We start from the raw sequence: 23,967 nt of genomic DNA, 5'->3' as shown, positions 1-23,967 counted from the left end.
TCCAAAAAGAAGTTAAGCCATTCCATGCCGATGATCCTTTACAACACAGGTGGGCAAAGTGCAACCCATGGATCATGTGCAGCCCACCAAGGGGCATTTTTGTGCACTCTGGAGGGGGGGCGGCTATATTGCCACCATGTTTGAAGACCCCTGGGGATCAACAAAATGTTTTCAAGATTTTTTTTGTTCCTAAATACTCTCTAGGGAGAGGAGAGCATTTCCACCACATTTTGGATTTTGGGCCCATCTCCTAAGCCTACAATGCCCCCAAAACATGGTGAAAATGTCCCACGTATCCCTAGAGGGCATTTGGGGAGCAACACAATTTGATTTCTGGAGAGGGTGGATTCACCAGCCCATTGACATGAATCCATCGGCTGCCCCTGCCTGACACCAACATCTGCAAACCCCATTCCCCCTCACCATCATAGCCTCGCGGACGGTGAGATGGGGCAACAGCATGTCATCTTGCATTATGTAGCAAGACATCTTTCGGAAAGTGCGCAGCTCTCTCTGCCGTCCGTTCACAAGAATCTGGCCCTTCATCCCTGTCTCCCTGAAAGGAAGGAGAAATTTGGTTTGGTGAGATAGCTGTCTTTCTCTGTCAGAGAGCTCTGGTGTCACAACAAACTATAAATTCCAGGATTCCATGAAGTTAAAGCAGTGTGAAACTGCATTAATCCTGCAGTGTGGTACCAACCTCAGTCAGCATGCTGGCCACTACATTCTGGACCTGCTGCAGTTCCAGAACACTTTGCAAGAGTGTGTTGTTGTGTGCCTTCAAGTTGTTTCCAATTTATGGTGACTGTAAGGCAAACCTATCATGGGTTTTTTGGGGGTTTTTTTGTTCACTTTGTCATTGCCATCTCCTGAGGCTGAGAGAGTATGACTTGCCCACGGTTGCCCAGTGGGTTTCATGGCTGAGCAGGGAAATCAAACCCTGGTCTCCAGAGTGTGTTACAGTGATATGAATTGGATATAATTATGACATGCAGCACTGTGGCCACTGCATTCTTCTTGTTGCACTGGAAAATGCTGTGCTCATCAACTATACAACACGCAACTGAAAATACCTATGAGAAATATTGTATATGCTAATGTTGTTGTTGCTGTTGTTAGTTTATTAATTTGTATCCCGCTTTTCCCTCAAAATTGGGACCCAAAGTGTCTTACAGTCTAAAAGCACAGTACATATTAAAAACTTACAAGTGATAACTGAAATGGAATTAAACTATTGCAATATGAAAACAGATCATTTGTATAATCTATGATCATCTATCTATGACCTTATGTATAAGTCTAGAAATTCCAGTCAAAAAATTGAACCCAAAATCCTGAATTGACTTCTCCATGGGTCAATGTAAGTACTGTACCTGGAAGCACTGACAACCCTATACTCTCTCATTCATCCAGCCTTTAGGGTGAGCATAAACAGTTAGTTATGCCTGCTGGAGATCTGTAAGTTTTTTGGCATAATTTTCCTTTACTTCATCCTTTAGATCCTTTATTATATGCCCCTAAGTTTTACCCTCGACTTATACAAGGGGCATATCAAAATCCATATTTTTGGCCCCCAAGCTTGCCCTCAACTTATACATGAGGTCGACTTATAGTCAATTATATATAGCATATATATCGCCGCCTTGAGTCCCTATATTGGGAGAAAGGTGGGATATAAGAAAATAATAATAATAATAATAATAATAATAATAATAATAATAATAATAATAATATAAATTAATCTAAGTATCGCCAGGGTTTTTGGCCTCACCGGTAACCAGCCAGGATGTTCATTAGGGTTGATTTCCCAGCTCCAGAAGGGCCCATAATCCCAATAAGCTCCCGACGACAAAACTTCCCAGACAGACATTTTAGCAGCGTCTTGTATCCTAAGAGAAACGCAAAAGAGGAAGCAAGGATGACATTGTATTTTTGCATTTGCTATATTTTTAGGCTGCCCAATAAGCAAAGGCCTCTGGGAGGTGCATGGATAAATGAAAAACATAAAATACAAAACCACAAGAGGATGACAACAAAACACCAGAAGTTAAATAAGGGGTAAAGAACATAATAAACACAAAGTGCATCCAGCATCAAAAATAAAATAAAATGATAAAAGCACTAGAACAGCTCTTTCAAAGCCAAAGAAAAGATGTCTCTTATACAAAAGGCAGTCTGAATTGCAGACACATCTGTAACAGTTTGATGAAGGCTCAGAATGTGAGACTGTGCAAGCCAAACAGCTTAAAATCTCTATCATTAGGCACACTGAATTCTAATATAAAACATAGTATTTTACTTATGAACAGTTCCATACCCTCCAACATTTCATAGATGAGGCAGATGAAAACATTCGAGTGTGACAAGATGGCAAAAAATCACTGAGGAAGAGCAGAAAAGCCAAGAAAGGCTGCAGCAGTTTGCTTTTGCCAAAACCTTCTGGGAAGGACAGGCTTCTGCTCTCTCCTCTCCTCCTTAATGGAGTGCAAACACTTTTTGCACTTTGAACTGTTTGCACCAATGGAAGTAAATTGAGGACAAAGCAGAAAAGAGGAGAAGGAGAGAAAAACTGGGACTTTTTTACAAGCAGCTGAAAAAGTAGGATGGCAAAGGATTAATCTGTCCTTGATAAACTGGGACAGTTGGAGGGTATGTATGGAAATGATATGCCAAATCAACCCTGGAGGTCAAAGAGGCGACAGGTATTGTAGTCAGACCGCCCTTCCATCTGAAAATGATATACAAACAGCAAGAATGGTTGGATAAATTTAGAGAAGAATACAAAAAGAAAGTACAGATGAATATCTCTCATACAAAATGCTTAGGACCAAAAGTCTTTGGGATTTCTGAATTTATTTTTATTTTATTTTGCAATACCTCTATTTGCATATATGTACACAATGAGATATCTTGGAGATGGGACATTTATGTTTCAAGTACACCTTATGTATACACATAGCCTGAAGGTAGTCTTATACAATATTGTTAATAATTTTGTGCATGAAACAAAGTTTGTGTACACCGAACCTTTTGGAAGCAAAGGTGCCACTATCTCAGCCTTTTGGTATTTGAAGTATTTCGGATTTCAGAATCGGGGGCTCTAAGAGACAAAAGAGTCATAAAGTCCAGGAAATAAAATTTAAACTCCATTAGCAACATAGAAAGATAGTTCCTTTGAGATGGTTAGGAATCTCTAGAGCTTGCATTGGAGAGTTTTGCAAACTCATGACCGCTCAGCACCCAAGATCTTTCCCTTCCCTTCCTCTTGCTTTCTCAATAGATTTAGCATCTTGCCCCATCTCCTCTTTGGCAAAAGGATAATGGGATATTGCCTCTCCATCTTCCATCTTCTGTTGAGCCGCTTGCCACAAAGTGCAAGGATTGAGCAAGAATTTCAGTCCTTGCTACAGTCCTTCCATGGGTTCAGATAGGAAGGGTGTTGGTTAAAAGGCATTTCTGCCTCCCTCCCACCCCACACAACTCTTTCTCAGTTGTGAAACTCAGACTTCTGTTCCTCCTCCTCCCTCGATTCTTCTCTGATGACAAATTGTTTCTTTCAATAGTGCCATGATCAGCCATCTATAACTTCAGGGGAGGACAGGGTACACTATCCAGCAGCCACCAGCCCTCCAAAGTCATCAGTGGAAAGAAAATTGGGGACAACTAGCAATTATATTTATTTCAATGGAGTTTTGATTTGAGCGTTGTATTATGTATATGTAATAGGTCTAACGTTACATATACCTAATACAATGCTCAAATCAAAATCCTTAATCCTAATCTTCTTCTGATTTCCTGACTGCAGCCCCCATTTCTATCAATGTTGGATTCCAGATATGAGAACTCTTTTACTATTCTTATTTCCTCATTGTCTAGCAAACAGCGATAGGCATTTTCAAACATCTGATGAACTGTCATTTAGAAGACAGATTGACTTTGTTTGCTGTGGCTCTGGAGAGTAAGACCCAAAACAAGAGATTCAAATTACAAGAGATTTTGGTTCAGCTTTAGGAAGAACTTCTTAAGGGGAAGAGCTGTTGGATTGTGGAATAGATTATCAGAAAGTGGTGGATTCTCCTTTGTTGGAGGCTTTTATACACAGGTTGGATGGCCACTTCTCAAGGATAACTTAGCTACAGATCCCAGCTGGAGTCAGACTAGGTGGCCCTTGGGTTCCCCTTCTATCTCTACAAATCTATGAGTCATGTCCGTTTCCATTAGGCTGTTTGCTCTCTCTGCTCTCCAGATAAGCTATCCATCTTATCTGTTCCTCATCCTCTGCTTCTGTTTGTTGTCTGATTTGATGTTGCCATTGCCCCTGGTAGGAAAGACATGCTCTTCCCTTGGATACCCGCCAGACCCTGCAGTGTGTTTGGAGCCAGGATGGGGAGCAATGACCGTGGCTTTCTTCCCAGGAACTCAGCAGCTTCCAAAAAGAACTGATGCAAGCTTTTGGGTTTCAGCAGAATGCTCCTTAAAGTACTGCAGGTCCAGTTAGGATCTAGTCAGTGGTGACTTGTGGCTTCTGTATCAAGCAGGGCAGTGAATCCACTCCAGGTTTCTGTCTGAATTGTAAATGAAAAGTTCAAGTAGATTTACTACCCCACAGATATGGAAGATTACTGGGCCCAGTGCCTGGAAAAATTACATTTTGGACTACATTTGCCCAAGGTGTGGGTGTCGTTTTGGCAATAGGGTTCAGCACCTTAGATAATGCCTTGAAAATTCAGATTAAGCTCAGAGGGGATTCACTGCACCATCGACATAGGAGACTACCAGACTCAGTATTTAAAGTCTGGAAAAATTAATACGATAGCCTGGAGGATTCTGACTTTGGCATTTCATGATGCCAAACATCTCGGATAGCTGCTTCAAAATCTGGATTAAAATCCATAGCATTCTCCCTGACCCATGATCACAGCAGCTACCTGCTACCGCTGCCTTCTACTTATGGGAGCTGGAGCTGTTTAAAAAAGAGAGGAAGAGTGAGCAATGCACCACTAAATGAAAGCATATCTGAATTTAATAAATCCAAAAAAGCCTAAGAGATACGCAAAGTATCTGCTTAATAATATCTCCTGTGGTTTCTCTTTGTCTAATCGGCAGCCCCTTGGGGTGCTTAGAAGACTGGGGAAAGGTTGCTTCGGAAGAAAGAGTTTAACCCTTTCATCCCACCATTTTTTTCCCTTTTTATCAATGGAAAACACCCACCTGAAGCTGCTACTATGTGGATGGAATGAGGATAGCAGCAGCCTTGTTGGGTCTTCTTGCATACCCTCCAACATTTCACTGGTGAAAATGTGGATACGTCTAGTCAAGCAACATCAGAGTATGGTCAAGATGGAAAAAGTTATGAATGAGGAAGAATACACAAGCTAGGAGAGGCTGCAGCAGATTGCTTTTATCCTTCTGGGAAGGGCCATAGTCTGCTTCCTTTTCCTCCTCTCATCCCTGTTGAATTGAGTGCATTGAGTAACTGAATAAACTGAGGGCAAAGGAGAAAAAGTATAAAAGAAGAAACTGGACATTTTAAAGTCAGGAAACAAAAGATTGACAGAGTTATTGGTTCTTCATCATTAATAACTTTGGCCAATAAATAATAACTCAGTATTATAACAATACAGTGGACCCTTGGTATCCCTAGGGTTGGCTCCAGGACTCTCTGTGGATACCAAAATCCATGGATACTCAAGTCCAATATATATAATATATATATATATATATATATCATAGTAAAATGATGTCCCTTATATAAATGGCAAAATCAAGGATATATATATATAATCTATAATATATATATATATAATATGGTATGAAGGGCTGACTGTATCAATACATCAATAAATATTGACCATACTCCTGATGTTGCTTGGCACATGCCAATCCTGTGTCCATCCTGCAAAATGTTGGAGGATTTGGGGAAGCCATCCTTGAACATTGCCGCTAGAGGGCCGCCAAACATTACAAATCTTTCCTCCCTTGGTCTTCAGGAGAAGAGGTTCATCAGCCCAGTCTGTACCAGGGAAGAAGCTCCAGTGCATACATTGAAGCCGACAATATTGTCTCAAAGTGCTTAGATTCTCCCAAATGTCTCTCCCTTCTCTTCCTCCAAATTCTGTGGCTCTATCAGGAATCTCAGGGGCTGGAAACCATATTTCAGAGAAAAAAAGGTCTGAGTCTTCCTTTCCTAAGAAAGCCCTACAAAATTCAGGGGGTCGCCATAAATCGACAGGCGACCTGGATGCACAGATACACAGGTATTTGGGTTGCAAGGTCAAGAATATCCCAGTCGCTGAAATTTTAGGGCCAAAACCACACAGCTTGTGATGCTGCAGAAAAGCAAGCCCTGCAGATATCATTAAGGACAATATGTTCAGCATCAACTTTAGCCGCAGATTATGCCGTTCAGATAAAAATGCTAAGACTAACAGATGAGGAAAACACTCAAGCAGATACATATGCACTTTCCAAGGCAAAAACCTGTGTGGTTTTTAACACTTTTCCCTGATGAAGAAGCCAGTGGGGTTTGGAAAGCTTGCAACATGTATAACATGCATTTTGATTGGCCCTATAAAGGTATCGCTGCTTGGTGGATTTGGGGCGATGCTGCTGCATAGAGAGCTCTAATCCTCTTTGCCTCTGAAATAAATTTTAGCAACAGCCAATGTTACATTTGGGGACTTAATCCTCCACCAGGAACCTGATCTGAAATTGGGCAGAACATCCAACAACTTTTCTCAGTAGTGGGTTAATCCGGCGCACCTAATTGTTAAAAAACTATAGGGGAAAAAATGCTCCATCGACTCAACTTCCATATCATTATAAGGCTTGGAGCAGTTCGGTGGAAAGAAAAGGTTGCATCTGGCTGAGAGAAAAGGTCTGCAGTATTTTGGCACCGTCCAATTTAAAATATTGTCAGCTGATTGGAAAGGCCCAGTGGTTCTCCTGAAATATAGTGTACAGCACCTAGTATCCATTGACAGCCTCCCATCCAAGTACTATCCAGGGCTAACCCTGCTTAGGTTCCAAGATCAGACAGGATCTGGTGGTTTAGGGTATTTACTTAGGCTTTGGTGCTCAGCCACTGAGGTAGCACTCTTGCTGGCATTGACTAGGTCAGTGTCCGACAGTAACCTCCTTAGCATCCATCCGGGGACATCATTAGTCTGTCGCTAATCTCACCTAACATTAGTAGAGACTCAAATGTCCGATTAGCCCATTCTTTTTGTCTCTAAAGGAAGATGGAAGGCATATGATTAAACAGCTGCAGGTTCCCTCTCTTTGCAAAAGAAGGATGCAAGCCCAGCAGGCTGCATTTCTGAATGTTGACTCCTGAGAAATCTTGGAGACGGAGTCCAAGTCTGACCACAAAACCCATTTATGTCTCATATACGCCTGGTGCACAGAGCTGGAAGGTGACTTTATACACAATATTTAAAAGTAATTTGTGCATGACACAAAGTTTGCATACACTGAACCATCAGAAAGCAAAAGTGTCACCTATCTCAGATCTCTGAGCCATGGCAGTTAAAGCAGTGTCAGACTGCATTAATGCTGCAGTGCGGATGCAGCCTTAGTTTATCTAAATGGCTATAAAAACAAGACTAGCGGGCGGGCGATTCTGGGAGTTGTAGTTTCCAAACTCTACTAACGTCCTCCTCCCCTTTCTTGCTTCTGTTCATTTGGGGATTTGAGAGTCATTAATTACTCATTCATTGCCATTTAATTACTCAGCTCCTATTCCCAGGAGTTAGGGAAGGAGAGACTGCAAGTACAAATGGCCTTAATCCCCAACCCACTTTTGATTGCAAAATTAAATTGAAAAATAAAGTAAAGTTTCACAATAAAAGAATGAGAAATGAGAGGAAACCAGTGATTAAGGCTTTTCTCCCTCAATGTGAGGATAGGGTTTGAGTAATCCTATGGCAATTGGTCCACAATGAATCGCTTATTCTATCTCTGCATAGAAAAATAGCATAAAAGACTTAGAAACCACTAACAGGAAGCTTCTAACTAAAATTGCATGGGGGCCTTTGCTAAAAGAAACTGATTTCTGAGCAGAGTTTAGGAGTTTATCACACGAAGGAGATTGGGAGCTTATCCCGTGACTATCCCCCAAAAAATCATGCAATTACGCAAAACCATTTCATACAACGTCACACAAGAAGCGGTCACTAAGAACCATTAACACACATCTTTTTACTTTCAGGATTTCAGTGACAATGCATTTCCAATATCATTTTATTTGCACAATTGCATGTGATCATCATTTATGCAATTACTCACTATTTTTGCTTTATTTGCGTGATGCCTTAAATGCGCTTTAATCTCTCTTTAATGCCGAAATTAGCCCCAGTGTGATAAACCCCTTCAAAAAATTAACTTTTCTGGATGACAAATTCCAGAAACTCACAGCCAGTTAGTGAAGGGATTCTAGGATTTATAATCCCCCCAAAATTAATTTGACCAAACTCTGCATCTAGGCCAGGTATTTCCAGCTGATTCTGGAAAAGCAGTAACTCAGCAATGTTAAAATGCCTGAGTTTAGAAACATTTGGGCTAAGGGACGAAAAGGAAAGAATTGCATTTTCCCTCCTGGATGTGGTTTGGCTCACTGCCATGAGCCAGCTCAAGTCATTTTTTCTGGAATCAACTTTCTGCAGTGCAGTGCAGCACTTCTCTGGTGTGCCATGGTCCATATTTTGTGAATGCAGCCTTGCGGTTGGCTTGCTATGACATGCCTTCTCACAGTCCACAAACATGGCTGAAACATGGCAAAAGGAGGGCATAAATGGACCAGATGGAGTGGCCAATAGTGATAAAAGGAAGAGACTGGCAATGCACAGGTGCATACCCTCTTATGTTTGAGAGCCAAACCACATCCATCTTGCCCTAATATACTTCCTAATCATTCCAGTCAGTTGCAGCAACTGTTTACTCCTTAACTGAATGCAGAGCTTTTCCCTCTCCTAGTATATTTTGAATTTCACATGTGCACTTTCCATTGCAGTTCATTTAGTTTTTTGGTATTACCTTATGAACTGGGCTGTGGACTTTCCATGCGACATCCTCCCCTTTGCCCAATACAACTCCAGGGACATTAGTCAAGCTCTTGCAAAGCCTTTCCCCCCCTCTAAATCTTTCTAGAAATTTCACACCATTGCTATAAACTACTGTGGTTGCATTGCTGGTTTTCCCTTGGGGCAATATAAACCCTTTCCCAACATACACATGCTCCCTGTGCGAAATGAGGCATTAGAAGACACCAGTGATGTAGAAACAGGATACAGTATGTGTGTTAGAGGGTGATCTCATGCTGAATGCTGAAGGCCTTTCCATGGGGGTGCTGAACCATGATGGATTGGGACCTTGTTACACAAAAGTAAAAGCTATGACTATAAGTTGTTCTATCTAATGGAGAGGGGGAAAGTTAGGACACGCTCTTCCCAGCCAGCTTGCTGCAACCCATTTCCCTGCCCAGAACAATCCAATAAATTAGAAGCATGCTGCCTTTGTAATCCACCTAATCTAATCTCTATCCCCTTCAGTAGAGCCCATCTTCTTCCTTCTAAAAACTTCTTTCTCTATCTTGCTAATATGGATTTCTATAGAGATCCTGACACGTCCATCCATACCACAACCTACACTAAGACACCGGAAGAAGAACAACTAAATGAAACCATATGTTTACAAGTTAACCAACTAGGATCAAGGAGTGTGTCAGTGCATATCCCCATCAAATTTGCAAGAACCCGGAAAACATTTTGGCCCATTTCAAGAGGACCAGGCATCCTCCTTTTCCAGGACATGCCCTACATTTCAACCCTCTCTGTCCAGGAGGAATGTCAAAACGTCCTCCATTTGGAGCATCACTAAGAAGCATTAATTGCATTCATGGTTTTAGCTTTGATTTTGTCATGTCCTGCATTCATCTTGAATGTCTTACATTTTGCAATGCCTTGTCCTCCTTTGCAGGTGTGACCTCTGTCCATCCTGCCTATTGACAATCTCTGTATATGTCAAAGAGAAGCAAGAAACATATAAATACTTCATTTCAAGGCACAGAACAATAACCGATCGTAACAAAAGTCTCTCATTCTCTCTGCTTCCAAGGTAACCCAATCTCCCCCTAACTCTCAGACAAATATGTGCTGGTGTCCAAGTGTGCCCCAAGTCTCATTTTCTCTCCATATCCCAGAAATCTGCAATTACTGATTGCTAGGAAAGCCCTTTTGCACATGCTCAGTTAAAAAGCCTCCTCTCTCTTCTGCCCTGGGTTACTTGGCACAACTGACCCCTATTGAAGACATCCCAGGGGTCAAACTAGGCCAGTGAAAAAACCCTTGCTCACATTGAGCCTTGACATCTCCAAAGCGTAGCTAGGAGGCCCCTGAGCAAAACACCCATGGCTTTTTGGGAAGCTGGGGAAGGGGATTTTGCAAAAGGACCAACAAGAGGGCAGCTCTGCAGTTGGTCCTCTTCTGTGGGCGACTGTAGGAGAGCTCATCCCCGGCTGCACTGCTGCACTAGAAGCGCTTCTGCTCCCTCGCCTGCCACTCAGAGAGGGATGCGGCGGCGCAGGAAATGTGCTGTGGTTACTCGAGTTCATTGACTGCCAGTAACCCTCCTGTCTGCCTCTAGCTCAGCAGCTGCAAATGAATCCAGCTCAGCTCAGGAACGCCAGAGAGGACAGCCTTTTTTGCTCTGCAGGATTTTTCCAGTTTTTCCTGAGCCACAACAGCCAGGGCACGGCTGATGGCCTGCATCCTCTTCCCACTCTCAACAGGGCCAACAGCATCTCACCTTGCTCCAGAAGCACCTAGCATCCTCACCCTGCATCCTAATCTTTCCACCCTCAGCATCCTCACCTTTCCACACCCAGCATCCTAATCTTTCCACAACCAGCATCCTTACCTTACCCCACCCAGTATCCTCACCTTTCTATACCTAGCATCCTAACCGTTCTGCACCCAGTATCCCCACCTTTCTGTACCCAGCATCTTCACCTTTCCCCACCCAGCATTCTTCCCTTTCTCCAGAAGCTGCCATTCAGTGACCCACTTCTTCCTTGAACTCTGCAGCATCAAAGTCTAGGGATGCCTCTGTTACCATCCCACCCCATCCTGACTTCCTTGGACCACACCGTGGTGGTTGTAGCAGATCAGATCATTCACGGGGAGGGCATGGGCTGTGGGGGCTCACAATACCTTTGCACATTGTTTGGCTCATGATGTGACTGGCGTGCAAAAAGAAGTCATTTTTTGTGCTGATGGGAAACACAGGTCAGTGCTCATGCTCAGCCCAATTATCCAGGTATAAATAAAACAGGCCAGCAGACCTGAGCACAGAAATTGTAGTTCATTCAGAAACACTCCCACGGGTTCTTTCTATGCCTTCAGCTTGGGCTGTCAGATATTTTGTCCTGTTGGTCTCTTTAGCTCGTAGGTCTTATCTGCAGAAGCAAATCATAGCAGAATAAAGTTCTCTAAGAGACCCCTGCCATGGCTTCTCTACCACAGGTGCAGCTTGAAGGATTGTACTTGTTGCAACCTCCTGCAACCCATCTTCTTCCAACTGGCTTGGACTTGGAAAGTCCTCCCAGTTAAACCAGAACACCTGGATTCTGAAGGCCCAGTAAATTGGGCGGAGAGCAATGAAGGCCCCAATGTTGATAGTAGGGAAGTCAAGGGAAGACTGCTTTGTAAACACGACTCTTAGGTAGTGTTGTGAAGTCTCAGCTGCAGTCTCAAAGCCTGGCCATATCAGGTCCTTGGGACAGAAGGAAGAATCCTACGGTGAAAATCCTGTCTTGAAAACATGTTTGTTAGACTTGGAAGTTTTTTACTTGAATGGCAGACTCTGTGCAACTGTGAGGTATTACTCTTAATGACATCAATAGGGCCACCTTTGCAACATCACCAGAGTCTGTCTCAGGTTTTGGCTGTGAAACCTCAGGACCTGGGATGATCTCAACCTGGCCAACCTATTCTTTAGTACAGAGTCTACTCAGTTTTCCTTGAACCCTACAAGAGACAAGTGTACCCAAGTTAGAAAAGAATTTTGGGAATGGTCTTTTGAAAGGCTGTCACATTGAGGATGGAGCAAGCTTGTTTTCTGCTGCCCCAGAAACTAGGACATGTAGCAATAGATTCGAACTACAGGAAAAGAGATTCCACCTAAGCATTAGGAAGAATGTCCTGATGGTAAAAGCTGTTTGCCAATGGAAGACGCTGCCTTGGAGAGCGGTGGAGTCTCCAAGGCTGGAGGGCCATCTGTCGAGGGTATTTTGATGGTGTATTCCTGTGTAGCAGAATGGGGTTGGATTGGATGGCCCTCGAGATCTCTTCCCACTCTAGAATTCTGTGATGATATGATTTTTTAAAAGGCTGCGGAAAGTGTGATCTCATCAATTTGGGACATATGACATCAGCCATTAAGAGACAACAGTGTTGTTGACATGACATCTTCTGTGAAGTACACTCTGTTTTGCAATGACTCCTACAATGACGCCCGTCTCTTGGCAGAAAAGATGGACATATGAGTCACATCCTTGGTCCGCCCACACAGCAATGGCCAAACTGACCGACAGCAGTCCTCCAAGTCTTCATCGGTGGCCATCGCTTGGATCACCTTAACTGGACATTTTGAATTTTTTAAAAAGTAAAACAAATCCATGAGTGGATGGGCGCATGCAATGCAGAGTCTAGAACCGCAAGCATTTGCCCACACTAGTTATAAGATAGCCAGCTTCCCTCTACCCCTTTGTTTGTCACCTTGAAGGATCCTACTGCCATGGATGCAAGCACAGGCAAGCTTTTTCCACCAGGCTCTCTGAAAAATGGCCTAAATGTTTCTATCAATATTCTCTCACTTTCCCCTTAGGGAGAAGTCAAATCTCTCACAAATATCTTGACTGGGGGTTGAGGAGAGATTAAAGCCACCTAGCTGATATTTGGTATTTTTATTTGGGCTCATCTAGATTGATCTAATGAACTACAACTTCTTGCAAGATAGCTTCTTGGTTTTGGATGATTGTTGTCACCTCCAGCTCTATTCATTCCATTCTTTCTTTTTGTGGGAGAGGGTTTGTTTGTAATGATTTCTTGGACCTACATTTTAGGACTCTTCCAAAATGATTGTTTCATTTCCAATACATGACTTGGTTTGCTAACGCAGTTCTATAGTCTGTAGTGCACATTTTCTCTATTCTAATTTTGTAATTTTTTTTAAAATGGAGCTGTAGTGCTATCATGCAAGCATGCCACTTTGCCAATGCACTGCAACATCTAACAAAAAACAACATTTAAGAATAATAGAATCATAGAATCATAGTGTTGGAAGAGACCTCAAGGGCCATCCAGTCCAACCCTCCGCCATGCAGGAAATCACAATCAAAGCATCCCCGACAGATGGCCATGCAGCCTCTGTTTAAAAGCCTCCAAAGAAGGAGACTCCATCACACTCCAAAAAGTTTCATGATGTCCTGTCAGTTTCATGACTAAGCTGGGAATCAAAAAGCCATAGAAGATTATCACACGGGGGACAAGACACCATAGCCCCATCCCTGTCCCGTCCTTCTCATGCAATCGTGGGAAGGACTTTCAGATGATGTTGTGTTTATTTGGACATTATCATATCCAGAAAGTGACAGTGATCATGCAAAAGCCTTTCAAATGACGTCGTGCTGATCCTGTTATTGTCCCATCATTGTCCTGCCATTGAAGTGGCATTGCCCAACATTTTGCATTAACAGTAGTTCCTGTTACTGCAGTGCCGCTTCAATGACAGGATAATGACAGGATCAGCGCTACATTATGAAAGGCTTTTGCACAACCGTGGTCATGGATGGGGGAGCAATCCCGTCCCTATCCCATTTGTGTATGATAATCTCCATTGTCTAACATTCAGACCACTAAGCCACGGCTCTAGCAATCTGTATCACTCCAAGAACCACTTTTTTGTTATTAATTTGATTTTAGGTCTGGTGCTCAGAGAGGCCACATGCGGAACAAAGTCCACACTTTCCTCACCTCCAATCTAGAGGCAAGGATCGTGTAGCAAAGCTGTCTTCAAGGGCTTGGCAAAGTCAGTTGCAAGAGGGATTAACCTGGATCTGTCTAGCTTAAGCAGAGTAATATCTCCTGGAGCTCAGGGATAGAAAACAAACGCTGAGATTCAGGTCCTTCCAAACCACCCACTCTTCCCTTTCTTCTTCCCATAAACAATGGGAAGAATGAAGCAGCACAAGATTGGAGGATCACAAACCTTTGGATCCATCCTCAAACCAAAGACGTAGACCATAGTGAATGATGGTGTTCCAGCAGCATTGGGAATCTCTTGCATTTGTAGCCCATCACCTCAACTTTACATATCTGCTGTTCATGGACAATGGGCTATGTGGTTGAGACTGAATGGGTCTTAGGAATTATCTTTTTTTAGGCAGGGGCAATTTTTTCCCCTTTAATCTCCAAATTTGTAGCATTTCAGAAAAAAAAAAAGAGACAGAAAACTGTTCACACCACAACTCTTTGGTTTGCTGTGTTCGCAATCCCTGGGTCATTTTGCTTGCCCTTTTGCTTTGGATGCTCAAAGGGTATTTCTAAATGCTCAGCTGTAGTTTTAAGTTACTGCAAAGCTAGGCATTTGAGGCCTGAAGGAAACTTTCATTGGGGAAGGCAGGATCCTTATTGAGGGAGCAAAATGCCCTCATTTTGCATCCCTATATATACAACTCTGGCTTCCCATGATATATAGGCTAAGTCTTCCTTATCTGAAATGCTTGGCACCAGAAGTGTTTTGGATCCTGAATTTTTTATTTCATTTTTGCATATACATTGTTGTTGTGTGTCTTAGAGTCATTTCCAACTTAAGCAACCCTAAGGTGAACCTATCATGAGGTTTTCTCGGCATGTTTCTTCAGAGCATGTTTGCCATTGTCATCATCTGGGGCTGAGAGAGCGTGACTTGATCAAGGTCACCCAGTGGGTTTACATGGATGAACTGCACTACAATCCATTGGATCACTATATCCCACTAATGAGATATCTTGGAGATGGAAGCCAAGTCTAAACATAAAATTCATTTATGTTTCATATACACATAGCCCAAAGATAATTTTTATGCCACATTTTAATAATTTTGTGAACGAAATAAAGCATCAGAAAACAAAGGCATCTCTATCACAGGCCAGCCTTGAAAAAAGTGATTTTTGGAATATTTCAGATTGGAATTCCAGATCAAGGAGACTCAACCTGTAGCTCCCTGGGATTTGCTGGTTGTCAACGCAAATCATACCATTCTTGAGGTTGTGGCTGTGTGTAACCATATTTCGGATCTGCACTATGGTTCTTCCAAAGTTTTTTTTTTTAACTAAACAAAAACCCCAAAACACCAGTGTTTTCCCCTAACTTCATGCATAATGTAACCGTACATCTGACAAACAAGATTGCAAGTTTATACACACAGGAGTTTATCACACAAAGGAGAGCAGGAGTTTATCCCGTAGATATCCCGGAAAAATCACGTAATTACGCAGAACGATGCCACATGCCATTGCACAAAACCCGCCATTAAAGTAGTCACAAAGAAGCATTAACACATGTTTTTACCTTCGGGATTTTGGCAACAATGCATTTCTGAGATCACTTTCTTTGCGCAATTGTGTGTGATAATCATTTGCGCAATTTCTCGCCATTTCTGCTTTATGTGTGGGATGCTTTCTATGCGCTTTAATCTCTCCGATGCCAAAATGAGCCCCAATGTGATAAACTGGACAGTTTTGTTATTTATGGAACAGTTGCGCTTGCTTTTTTGTAGAAAGATTATACAGTATTTCATTGGATATCAATACAGTTGCCTCTTCCAGTCCATGGACTTGAAAATCAGGGGCAACTGCCATTAACCCCAATGGGATGCGCACCCATGGCGTGCGCCCCGCATGCATGCATCACATTCAAGCTTATGAGGCTTGAATAGGCACGAGTTTTGGAAATCATGGGGGGGGGGTCTGAAATGGATCCCCCGCAAGTTCCTAAAGGGCGACTGTACTTTCTTTTAAATAAATATATTCTGATCTATCAGTGAGGTATTAAAGAACCCCTTGAGAAGTAATCTGGAGTGCAAACCAAACCTTTAACATTTCCAAACCCTCCACTTCCCTGTCATTCTTCTTGGCCCCAATTCTCCTTCTGTTTCTTGGGGGGCAGGAACCAACACCCCATTAAAAGGAGCTTATTAAGGCAGGCCACCACCTACTACATGCCATAAGCCTCCCCCGGTTTTCTGCAGCACTGATTTATATGCAAGGAGCAGTAGAGCCACCTACGCAGGATAACGTTCCCGGAGAGCTCAGAGAGAAAGACACCTAAGGCTGGGGCACGAAAGAGATGCTAAATTTATCTCCTTATTATCTTGGGCTTTGTTTGCCACCCTGCAAGGCCTTGGTTCCTCACAAGGATGGAGCAAAATCAAGATCAAAATCTAGGCAGACCTTCAGATGCCAACCCCAGATCTGGGATTTTTATTCCGACTTTCAAATGTGATGTTAAAGCTTGGGAAGATTGCTATCTTGGAAGGCATAGCAGCCAGTGGTGGGTGAATCTGTTTTAGGGTGGTGAATCCATTTCAGGATAGAAAATGAGGCTTGCCATTGCTCTCCGAGTCTGTCTAAATAAGTCCTGCACAGGGACGTAGCCGGGGGGGGGGGGGTTCTGGGGGTCCGAACCCCCCCTTCCATTAGAAAATGAATGGTGTGTGCTGCTGCGCCGCCGCACTCAAGCCCCCTTATAATGATGGCACTTAGTCTGGACCCCCCCCCTTCCTAAAATCCTAGCTACGTCCCTGTCCTTACCTCCTAAAGTTAGCGAAAAGGTGGAAAGGATTCATTGCTCCAATGAGATGAGAATTTCCAGATGCAACTGTTTGTACTACATAGCTCAGCCAGCCTGCATAATTGGGGGGATTTTTGGAGAGCTGAAGTGCCCCTAAAGTAACTGCAGCATTCATCTATTTCAGAAGCAGAAACCTGGGAGGTAGAATTGTCAATCGCCTGGATTTGATCCTTGGCATCTCCAGTGAAAAGATCCCTCTGTTCCTGAGATCCTGCCTTTCAAATCTGACAATTGGGGCTTGGGGATTAAATTCCAAAGGGTAGGCATTCATCACAACAAACTTCCACACGTGTGGCTATTAGAGAAAATCCATGCTTCTTACAGCCACTGGACACAAGGAGAATCCGAAAATGCCGACCCTTGGGTTGGTCCATGTCAATAAACCAGTCCTAAACTGTTTCCATTTCCCTCTGGAGGGGAAAGCTAATTGGTCTGCATTGCCATCCAAGACTAAACCACCAGAAAACGCTTTGCATTGCAAAAGAAGGTAGCTATCAACAATATCTTTCTTCCCTGGGAAACCAACTTCCCTAAAAAATTAAAGTCCAAGATTGCAACAAAGCTCAAAGGCGACAAGGATGTTTGTAGTGAGTGGCAGGCGATGCCATCATCCCTGCTAATCAATACTCTACAATTCCATTCCAGAACAGTACTGGGCTCAATAGACTAATATTCTGAACTCAGTGCAAGTCTTAAGTTCAGCCAGTCAGTATTTCATAGGTAAATCCATCTCCTGTCATGTCGCTCATACCATCTGGGCCTGAAAGCCACTCAAATCGACATTCTTTAAATCAACCTCTCTTTTCAGGAAATCCCAGGTTGAACCTCAGGGCTTCTCCAGTTAACAGGATCTAGGAAACGATGACCAAGGCTGCATCTGCTCTGCATTAATAATCCAGGTTGACACCACTTTTAACTGCCATGGTCCAGTGCTATGGAACTCTGGGAACTGTTGCATGAGAACTCTCTGTCAGGAAAATCTAAATACCTCGCAAAACTACAATTTCCAGAATTCTACAGCATTGGGCCACGGCAGTAGTGTCAACCTGGGCTATTTATGCAATGCAGATGCGGCCTACAATATAGGAGACTTGTCATAGCTCAGAATCTTGGGCAAATAGACCAAGCAGCTGACTCAACCTCAACCATGCATTGCTTGCTAGGCTCCATCATCCACTATCATGTCCCCTCCATACTCTGCCCCAAAGCAAGAGGCTGAGAGTGCACAGTGCTGCAGTCTCCATTGCCAAAAACCTTATGCACTGTTAAGGTTGCCTTAATCCAATGCAATGATCAGTAAAGGAGAATCACTTGAGAATTATGTGGAACTGAGCTCAGTTCACTAGATCGCACAGATGAAATCATGCTGCCCTCCAGAAGTTGCATTGGCACTGATGGTTATTGCTGCTAGGAGTTGCAGTCCAACAGCACCTGGAGGACAACCTGTTTTCTGTTTTTGCACTAGATCAACACAAAGCACTTTGAAACACTATTCGGCTCCAGCTCCCTGCACTATAACACAAATCATGTGGTCCCTCCAGAAACTGATCCACTGCAATTCCCAGCAGCTTTAGCAATCCAAGCCAAGGATGAAGTATGCTAAGAATTGATCAAAACCAGCCCTATACCACTAAAAATGTACTCATTTGGTAGTCCATAACCTGAGAAAAGAATAGCCTGATTTTTGGCTAGAAGTGAAAATGGTTTGGAATGCATCTGCTTGGAGCAAATGAGAAAAAATTGGCCCATGTCCCCGACACAGTTGCCCCTATGTGATTTACCAAGTGCCCATTTATTTAATGGGTCTGACTCTATAATAGGAACCAACAATTGGATTTAGGCTTGTGTGAGTGTCCATTGGGTAGGAAACAGTGGCTGAACATGGTGAGGTGGGATATAGAAAACTGTATGAAAGAAGGAATGGCATGGAGCATCAGGGTGACCAAAATGGTTAAGAGGAAGGTCCTATTCTGCAATATTTTGTTGCAGTGGCTTTCTGTCCCATTTTCTGTCCAAATACCAAAGCCACCAAATTCACGTTGAAGAAGGATGAATGATTCGCCCAAGCAATCTGTTCTGGCCAGCCAACAAGGAGATGCGCCTGTTCTTGTGACTCAAAAGCAAATGCAGCTTAGAGGGTACATTAGTCACCATTCTGTAATATTTTCCTCCCATTACGTTCTGGCGAGAAGGGAACACGGGCAAATTCTCCCTTGTTCAGGCACACAGAATATATAAAATATGTGTACATATGCATGGTTGTGTATGTGTGCACAGCCATGGGCATGTACAGGAGGAATGGGGAAATTGTGGCCTATGAGTCATATTGATTTATTTTATTTATCTCAAGGATTTGTATCCTGCCTTTCTCCCACAATGGGATTCAAGGCGGGTGCGCACATGTATATTTGATATATTGTTTGGGAATGGCAAATATCCAGCCTCACATTTATGGGGCCTGACTTAGTAGACTTAAGTCTATGAAAGCTCCTGCTGCCAACTTCTTTCTTTCAGTTAATCTCCAAGGTGCTACAAGATCTTTCAACATACTTATCTCTATTAATGTTAATTCTCCCTCTGGTGCCATGAACATGCCTACTTCATTAACTGTGGTATGCGCATCTGCATGCATGCATGTATATTTGCAAACGTGTGCATGTATGGATATGTACGTGTGTACAAGTCTTCCACCATGGAGCATGAAAGCAAGGAGGAGAGGCAAATCAGCTAAGCTTGCAAATGCACAGACAAATATCACCATCCAAATGGGTCCTTCCTCATGAATCAAACATCATGATGGATTATCAAATGAAGAGATATGAAAAGGATGGATAAACTATCTAGAAGTATTAATGGATATATGAAAGATGCTATAGAAAAGGACTGGGCTCCATTAGAAAAGTTCAAAGGAGAAGCAGAAAAAGAATAGGAAGAGTCATCAACTTAAAGATTTTGAGATATGAAACATATAGAGTCAATGAGGAAGAAAACTGAATCCTATTCAATGGGCATTTAAGAGCATGCAATGATAAAGTGGAGAGAACAACATCAGTTTAGGGAAGAAAGACTAAGAAAATAACGTTAATAGCCAAGCTTTCAAGGGACGGTCAAAATAAACTAAAATGTAGGTGTTATGCAGCTTTATGTATTGGCGAGAAGGATGATAGGTTAGACTCAAGAGTGATTGTTAAGGTTTAAGGTTAAGCCTGTTTTTAGTTATGAGAAGCAAAGAAGATTGAAATGTACAGTACATGTAGTAAAAGACTATGATTGTGTAATTTATTTTATTATGTAAAATGTATCTAATAAAAGAATATATTTTTAAAAAAGACCCCTTACCTCTCTTCCGCCAACAGGACCCTTCGCGGACGGAGTAGGACAGGTCGATGAATTCGATATCCACGGCAGAGCGCTTGGGCAGATGGGAGAACCGCTGGGCCTCTGTGATGTGGTTCTCCACCTTCTTCAAGTGAGTGGTCAAGAGGGGAGCCTCTTGGGCCCCGGAGTTGCAGATGGGGTCCTCCAAGGCAATGGAGACGCAGGTGGGGTCAAGGGTCTTCTCAGCCATAGTCCCCCAACTGTGAGCAGAGAGGGTCAGAAAAAAATTCACCATCAACAACAAAACTCATTGTTGTATGCCTTCAAGTTGTTTCGACTTATGGTGACCCTAAGGTGCATCTATCATGGGGTTTTTCTGGCAAGGTTTGTTCGGAGGAGGTTTGCCAATGCCTTCCCCCAAGGCTGAGAATATGTGACTTGCCCAAGGGCACCCAGTACTGAAAAGGTCTTGCTGAAAAGGTCTTCTCATACTATCCCATGGTGGGGCCCAGAGGAGAGGTCCACCAGTATATCTCAGTTCGTGGGGATTCTGGGCATTGTAGTCCCCAAAAGTACATTTCTCAAGCTCTGCTTTGAGAATGCAAACCCTTGAATGCCATGCTATACTGAGTTTTGCTCCATGGCTCTTTTTTGCACAGCAATGCCAACCTCTGCCTTGGCACTAGGGGCTTTGAAAGCCAGCAGCAGCAACTCCACTGTTTAATAATGCATGGCCTTTCCCCTTGTTATCTCTGCTGCCTCTTGGTCTGAAAGAAATGGTGGTACCTCCCATGGTGCTTTCCCTCCTGAGTCTCTCCCACCAACTGGGAAAAAAGAGTGAGTGGATACTAGTGGATACTGTTTCCGAAAGAAATTGCATTAAGGATGGCATTGGCAGAGGTGAGCCAAAGCCAACCCAGGGTCAGATGAGACCTCCGGAACTACTCTTAATACCCCCAAAAAAGACACAGGAGGGATACAATTTGGCATCTTAGATCCCTTTTGAAACATCTTGCTCATCTTGAATGCCCAACTTAAATCTGGACTTAAATTGCAGATGCAAATATAATGCAGGCCAGTCCAACCATTAGGCAGATATCGAGTACAATGAAAAGGCAATGCATTTGCTTATTATTACATTTATTGCTGTTGTCTTTTTTAAAACAACAAGAGAGAGGTGTTTGCGGGATTTTCTGCCACAGTTACCAATATAACTTTGCTACTCTTGGCTCCTATAATCCCCGATGCAGCCTCAGGTAGCAGACTATCTTGGGCGGACTCTGATGGCAATAGGTTTCTTTATTGCTTTGAGGGATGCTAATAAAATAATTATTCAATTCTGCTCTTCCTCTCTCTTGCATCTATATCTGTGCATATATTCCCCCACATTCTGGGGGCAGAGGAGATGTGTTGGATGGCAGCTCTCATCATCCCCAGGACAATGGGAGTTGTAGTCGAAGACATTTGGAGAGGGCATATTACTACTGCTGCTGCTGCTGCTTTTGCAACTTGAATGTTGCCAGCTGCAAAAACACACATAGATGCACAACAACTCTTGCAGCTGAACTGAAAGGCTAAGATGAAAACCCCAAGATGCTGGCACTGGTAGTATTACTGTTGTAGTCAAAGAAGATCTGCAAGGGAGTGTTGGGTGGCACATCAACACTTTTAATGGCCCCAAATTCTGCACATCACAACCTTTCAGTAGAGCTAGCCTCCCCACATCTTAAATTGCCAAGGCAAAACATTATCAATGCATGATGCCAACTTTGCAGACCTTGACCTAAGACCAAACTCTGGTCTTCCAGGTGTTTTGGACTTCAGCTCCCAGAAGCCCCAGCCAGCTTGGCCAACTGTCAGGAATTCTGGGAGCTGACGTCCAAAACATCTGGAGGACCATTACTGCTCTACACCAAACCAGTTTCCCTCTTCTCAGTTTTCTGCAGCTTCAAAAACGGAGCCTGCTTCTTCCACCATCTCAGGGAGGGATCCTCCAAAGGTAGTGGGTTACAGAACTCCCATCACCATCTGCTAGCTGGGGATGGTGGGACCTGCACTCCTTCCCACCTCAACAGTGTCCAGAGACATATCCACTCTATACAGTTACACCATTTTGATTCGACTTTTTAACTGCCATACAGTGCAATCCTGGGACCTGTAGTTTACCAAGAGACTAGTTCACAGGAATAGACTAAACCTTTCTAGCACAGAAGTTCCTTGCCAAACTACAAACCCCAGTATACCAATGAGTAAAGCCATGGCAGTTTAAATGGCCTCCAACTGCTATAACATTGCAGTTATCGCAATATAACCAAGCCTTCCTTTGTGATTTGACTGAATCCAGCTCTGTGATTTTGCAAAGACGGTTCTTCTTCTAGAGGATTTAAGCAGAGCAGGTTTCTAATCTGCAGGTGCCCATCATCCGTGGGAGGCCTCATCTCTTCTCCCGAGCTCAATGCATGGTCCCATGGCTCACTTGCAATTGCAAATGCTCTAACCTACATTTTTGGAGCACTGCAGCTTCCTGGCAGAGTGATCTAAGCAGTGCCATCCCTCCAGACAAACTGACAACTCACCTTGGCATAATCAGCTAAAGATCTGCCCATTTCCTGGCAGGAGGCTTTCTCGCCAACCTTCCCCTCCCCAGCTGCCACCCTGTTCCAGAACTCAAATTGCATTAAATCCGCTCCTTGAATTTAATACAAGAGCCTCCACTCCACATATAGACACTCTGGTTCTTCCTCCAAATATTCTTCATAGGACAGAAGCAGTGCCAGGGGAGGGAGGGAGGGAAGGAAGGAAGGAAGGAGAGAGAGAGAAAGAAAGAGAAGGGGCCTATCTCCAAATGTCCCCCTTCCACCTGATTTAAAATCACATTTGATTATGTCTCGGGAATGTTTTTATTCCTGTAAGCTCCTAAATGCTGCCAGGATGCAAAACTTCATTGCAATCTGATCTCAGAGGGAGCAATTTGTCATCCTCCAGATGTGTTGGACTACAACTCCCAGGATCCTTTGCCTGGCACATCTGGAGGGTACCAGGGTGGGCAAGTTTTCTGGGAAACTTGCCTCCAATTTACTGCAATCTTGTCTCTTCCCAACATGGAAATCCAATATGGCACCTGCCAGTGGATGGGGTTGTTTTAGATTTAGGTGCCCATATTGGGAGAAAGCTGGGCTACGAATCAATTAATTGATTGATTAAATGAGATTTTGGCCTGTTTGTTTTTTGAGGAGTTACAACAACAACGACAGAGAGGAATCTCACCTATTTGCCCTTCTTTGTGAGGACTACAACAAAAACACATCCAAACAACAAATTATACCAAATATGTTGCATATAACAATATAAAACAACCTATTTGTTGTATAATTTGTTGTTGTTGTGCCTTCAAGTCATTTCTGACTTATGGCGAACCTAAGGTGAACTTATGGGGTTCTATGGCAAGATAATAATGATAATAACATAATTATTTTGATAAAAGGTATATTTTTGTATCCATTGGGTCTAGAAGAGGTTGCAAGTTAAACCAAGCAAATGAACTTACTGATGGAACATCTTCACCAAGGGAAGAACCCAACCCAAGTAAGAGCGGAGGAGAACACAGAAAGGTAAGTACCTAAGGTAAGTAGTCAAGATGAAGTCAACCAAAGAGGGAACTTCACACCTCTTGGGCTCACACCATCACACTTTCCTAAGGAGGCCAGGCCAGAGATTTCCACCCTGCCCTCTTCTTCATCTCCTTATTCTTTGCAGCTGA

General features: G+C 43.1%; 1 protein-coding gene across 1 annotated transcript in view; it reads right to left on the bottom strand.

The window, feature by feature from the left end:
* ABCG4 (ATP binding cassette subfamily G member 4) overlaps positions 1-23,967 on the bottom strand; it is a 33,859-nt gene that overhangs the window by 8,714 nt on the left and 1,178 nt on the right. Inside the window, exons 2-4 of the mRNA XM_042474871.1 lie at positions 20,229-20,467; positions 1,772-1,889; positions 424-556 (exon numbers count right to left, since the gene is read on the bottom strand). Coding sequence (XP_042330805.1) covers positions 424-556; positions 1,772-1,889; positions 20,229-20,457 — 480 coding nt within the window. The 5' untranslated portion in view covers positions 20,458-20,467. The remainder of the gene's footprint in view (positions 1-423; positions 557-1,771; positions 1,890-20,228; positions 20,468-23,967) is intronic.

The sequence above is a fragment of the Sceloporus undulatus genome, chromosome 6, assembly GCF_019175285.1.
Source record: "Sceloporus undulatus isolate JIND9_A2432 ecotype Alabama chromosome 6, SceUnd_v1.1, whole genome shotgun sequence".
NCBI classification, from domain to species: Eukaryota; Metazoa; Chordata; class Lepidosauria; order Squamata; family Phrynosomatidae; genus Sceloporus; species Sceloporus undulatus.
Note: the sequence above shows the minus strand (reverse complement) of the source record. Positions and strands in the feature narration are given on the sequence as shown.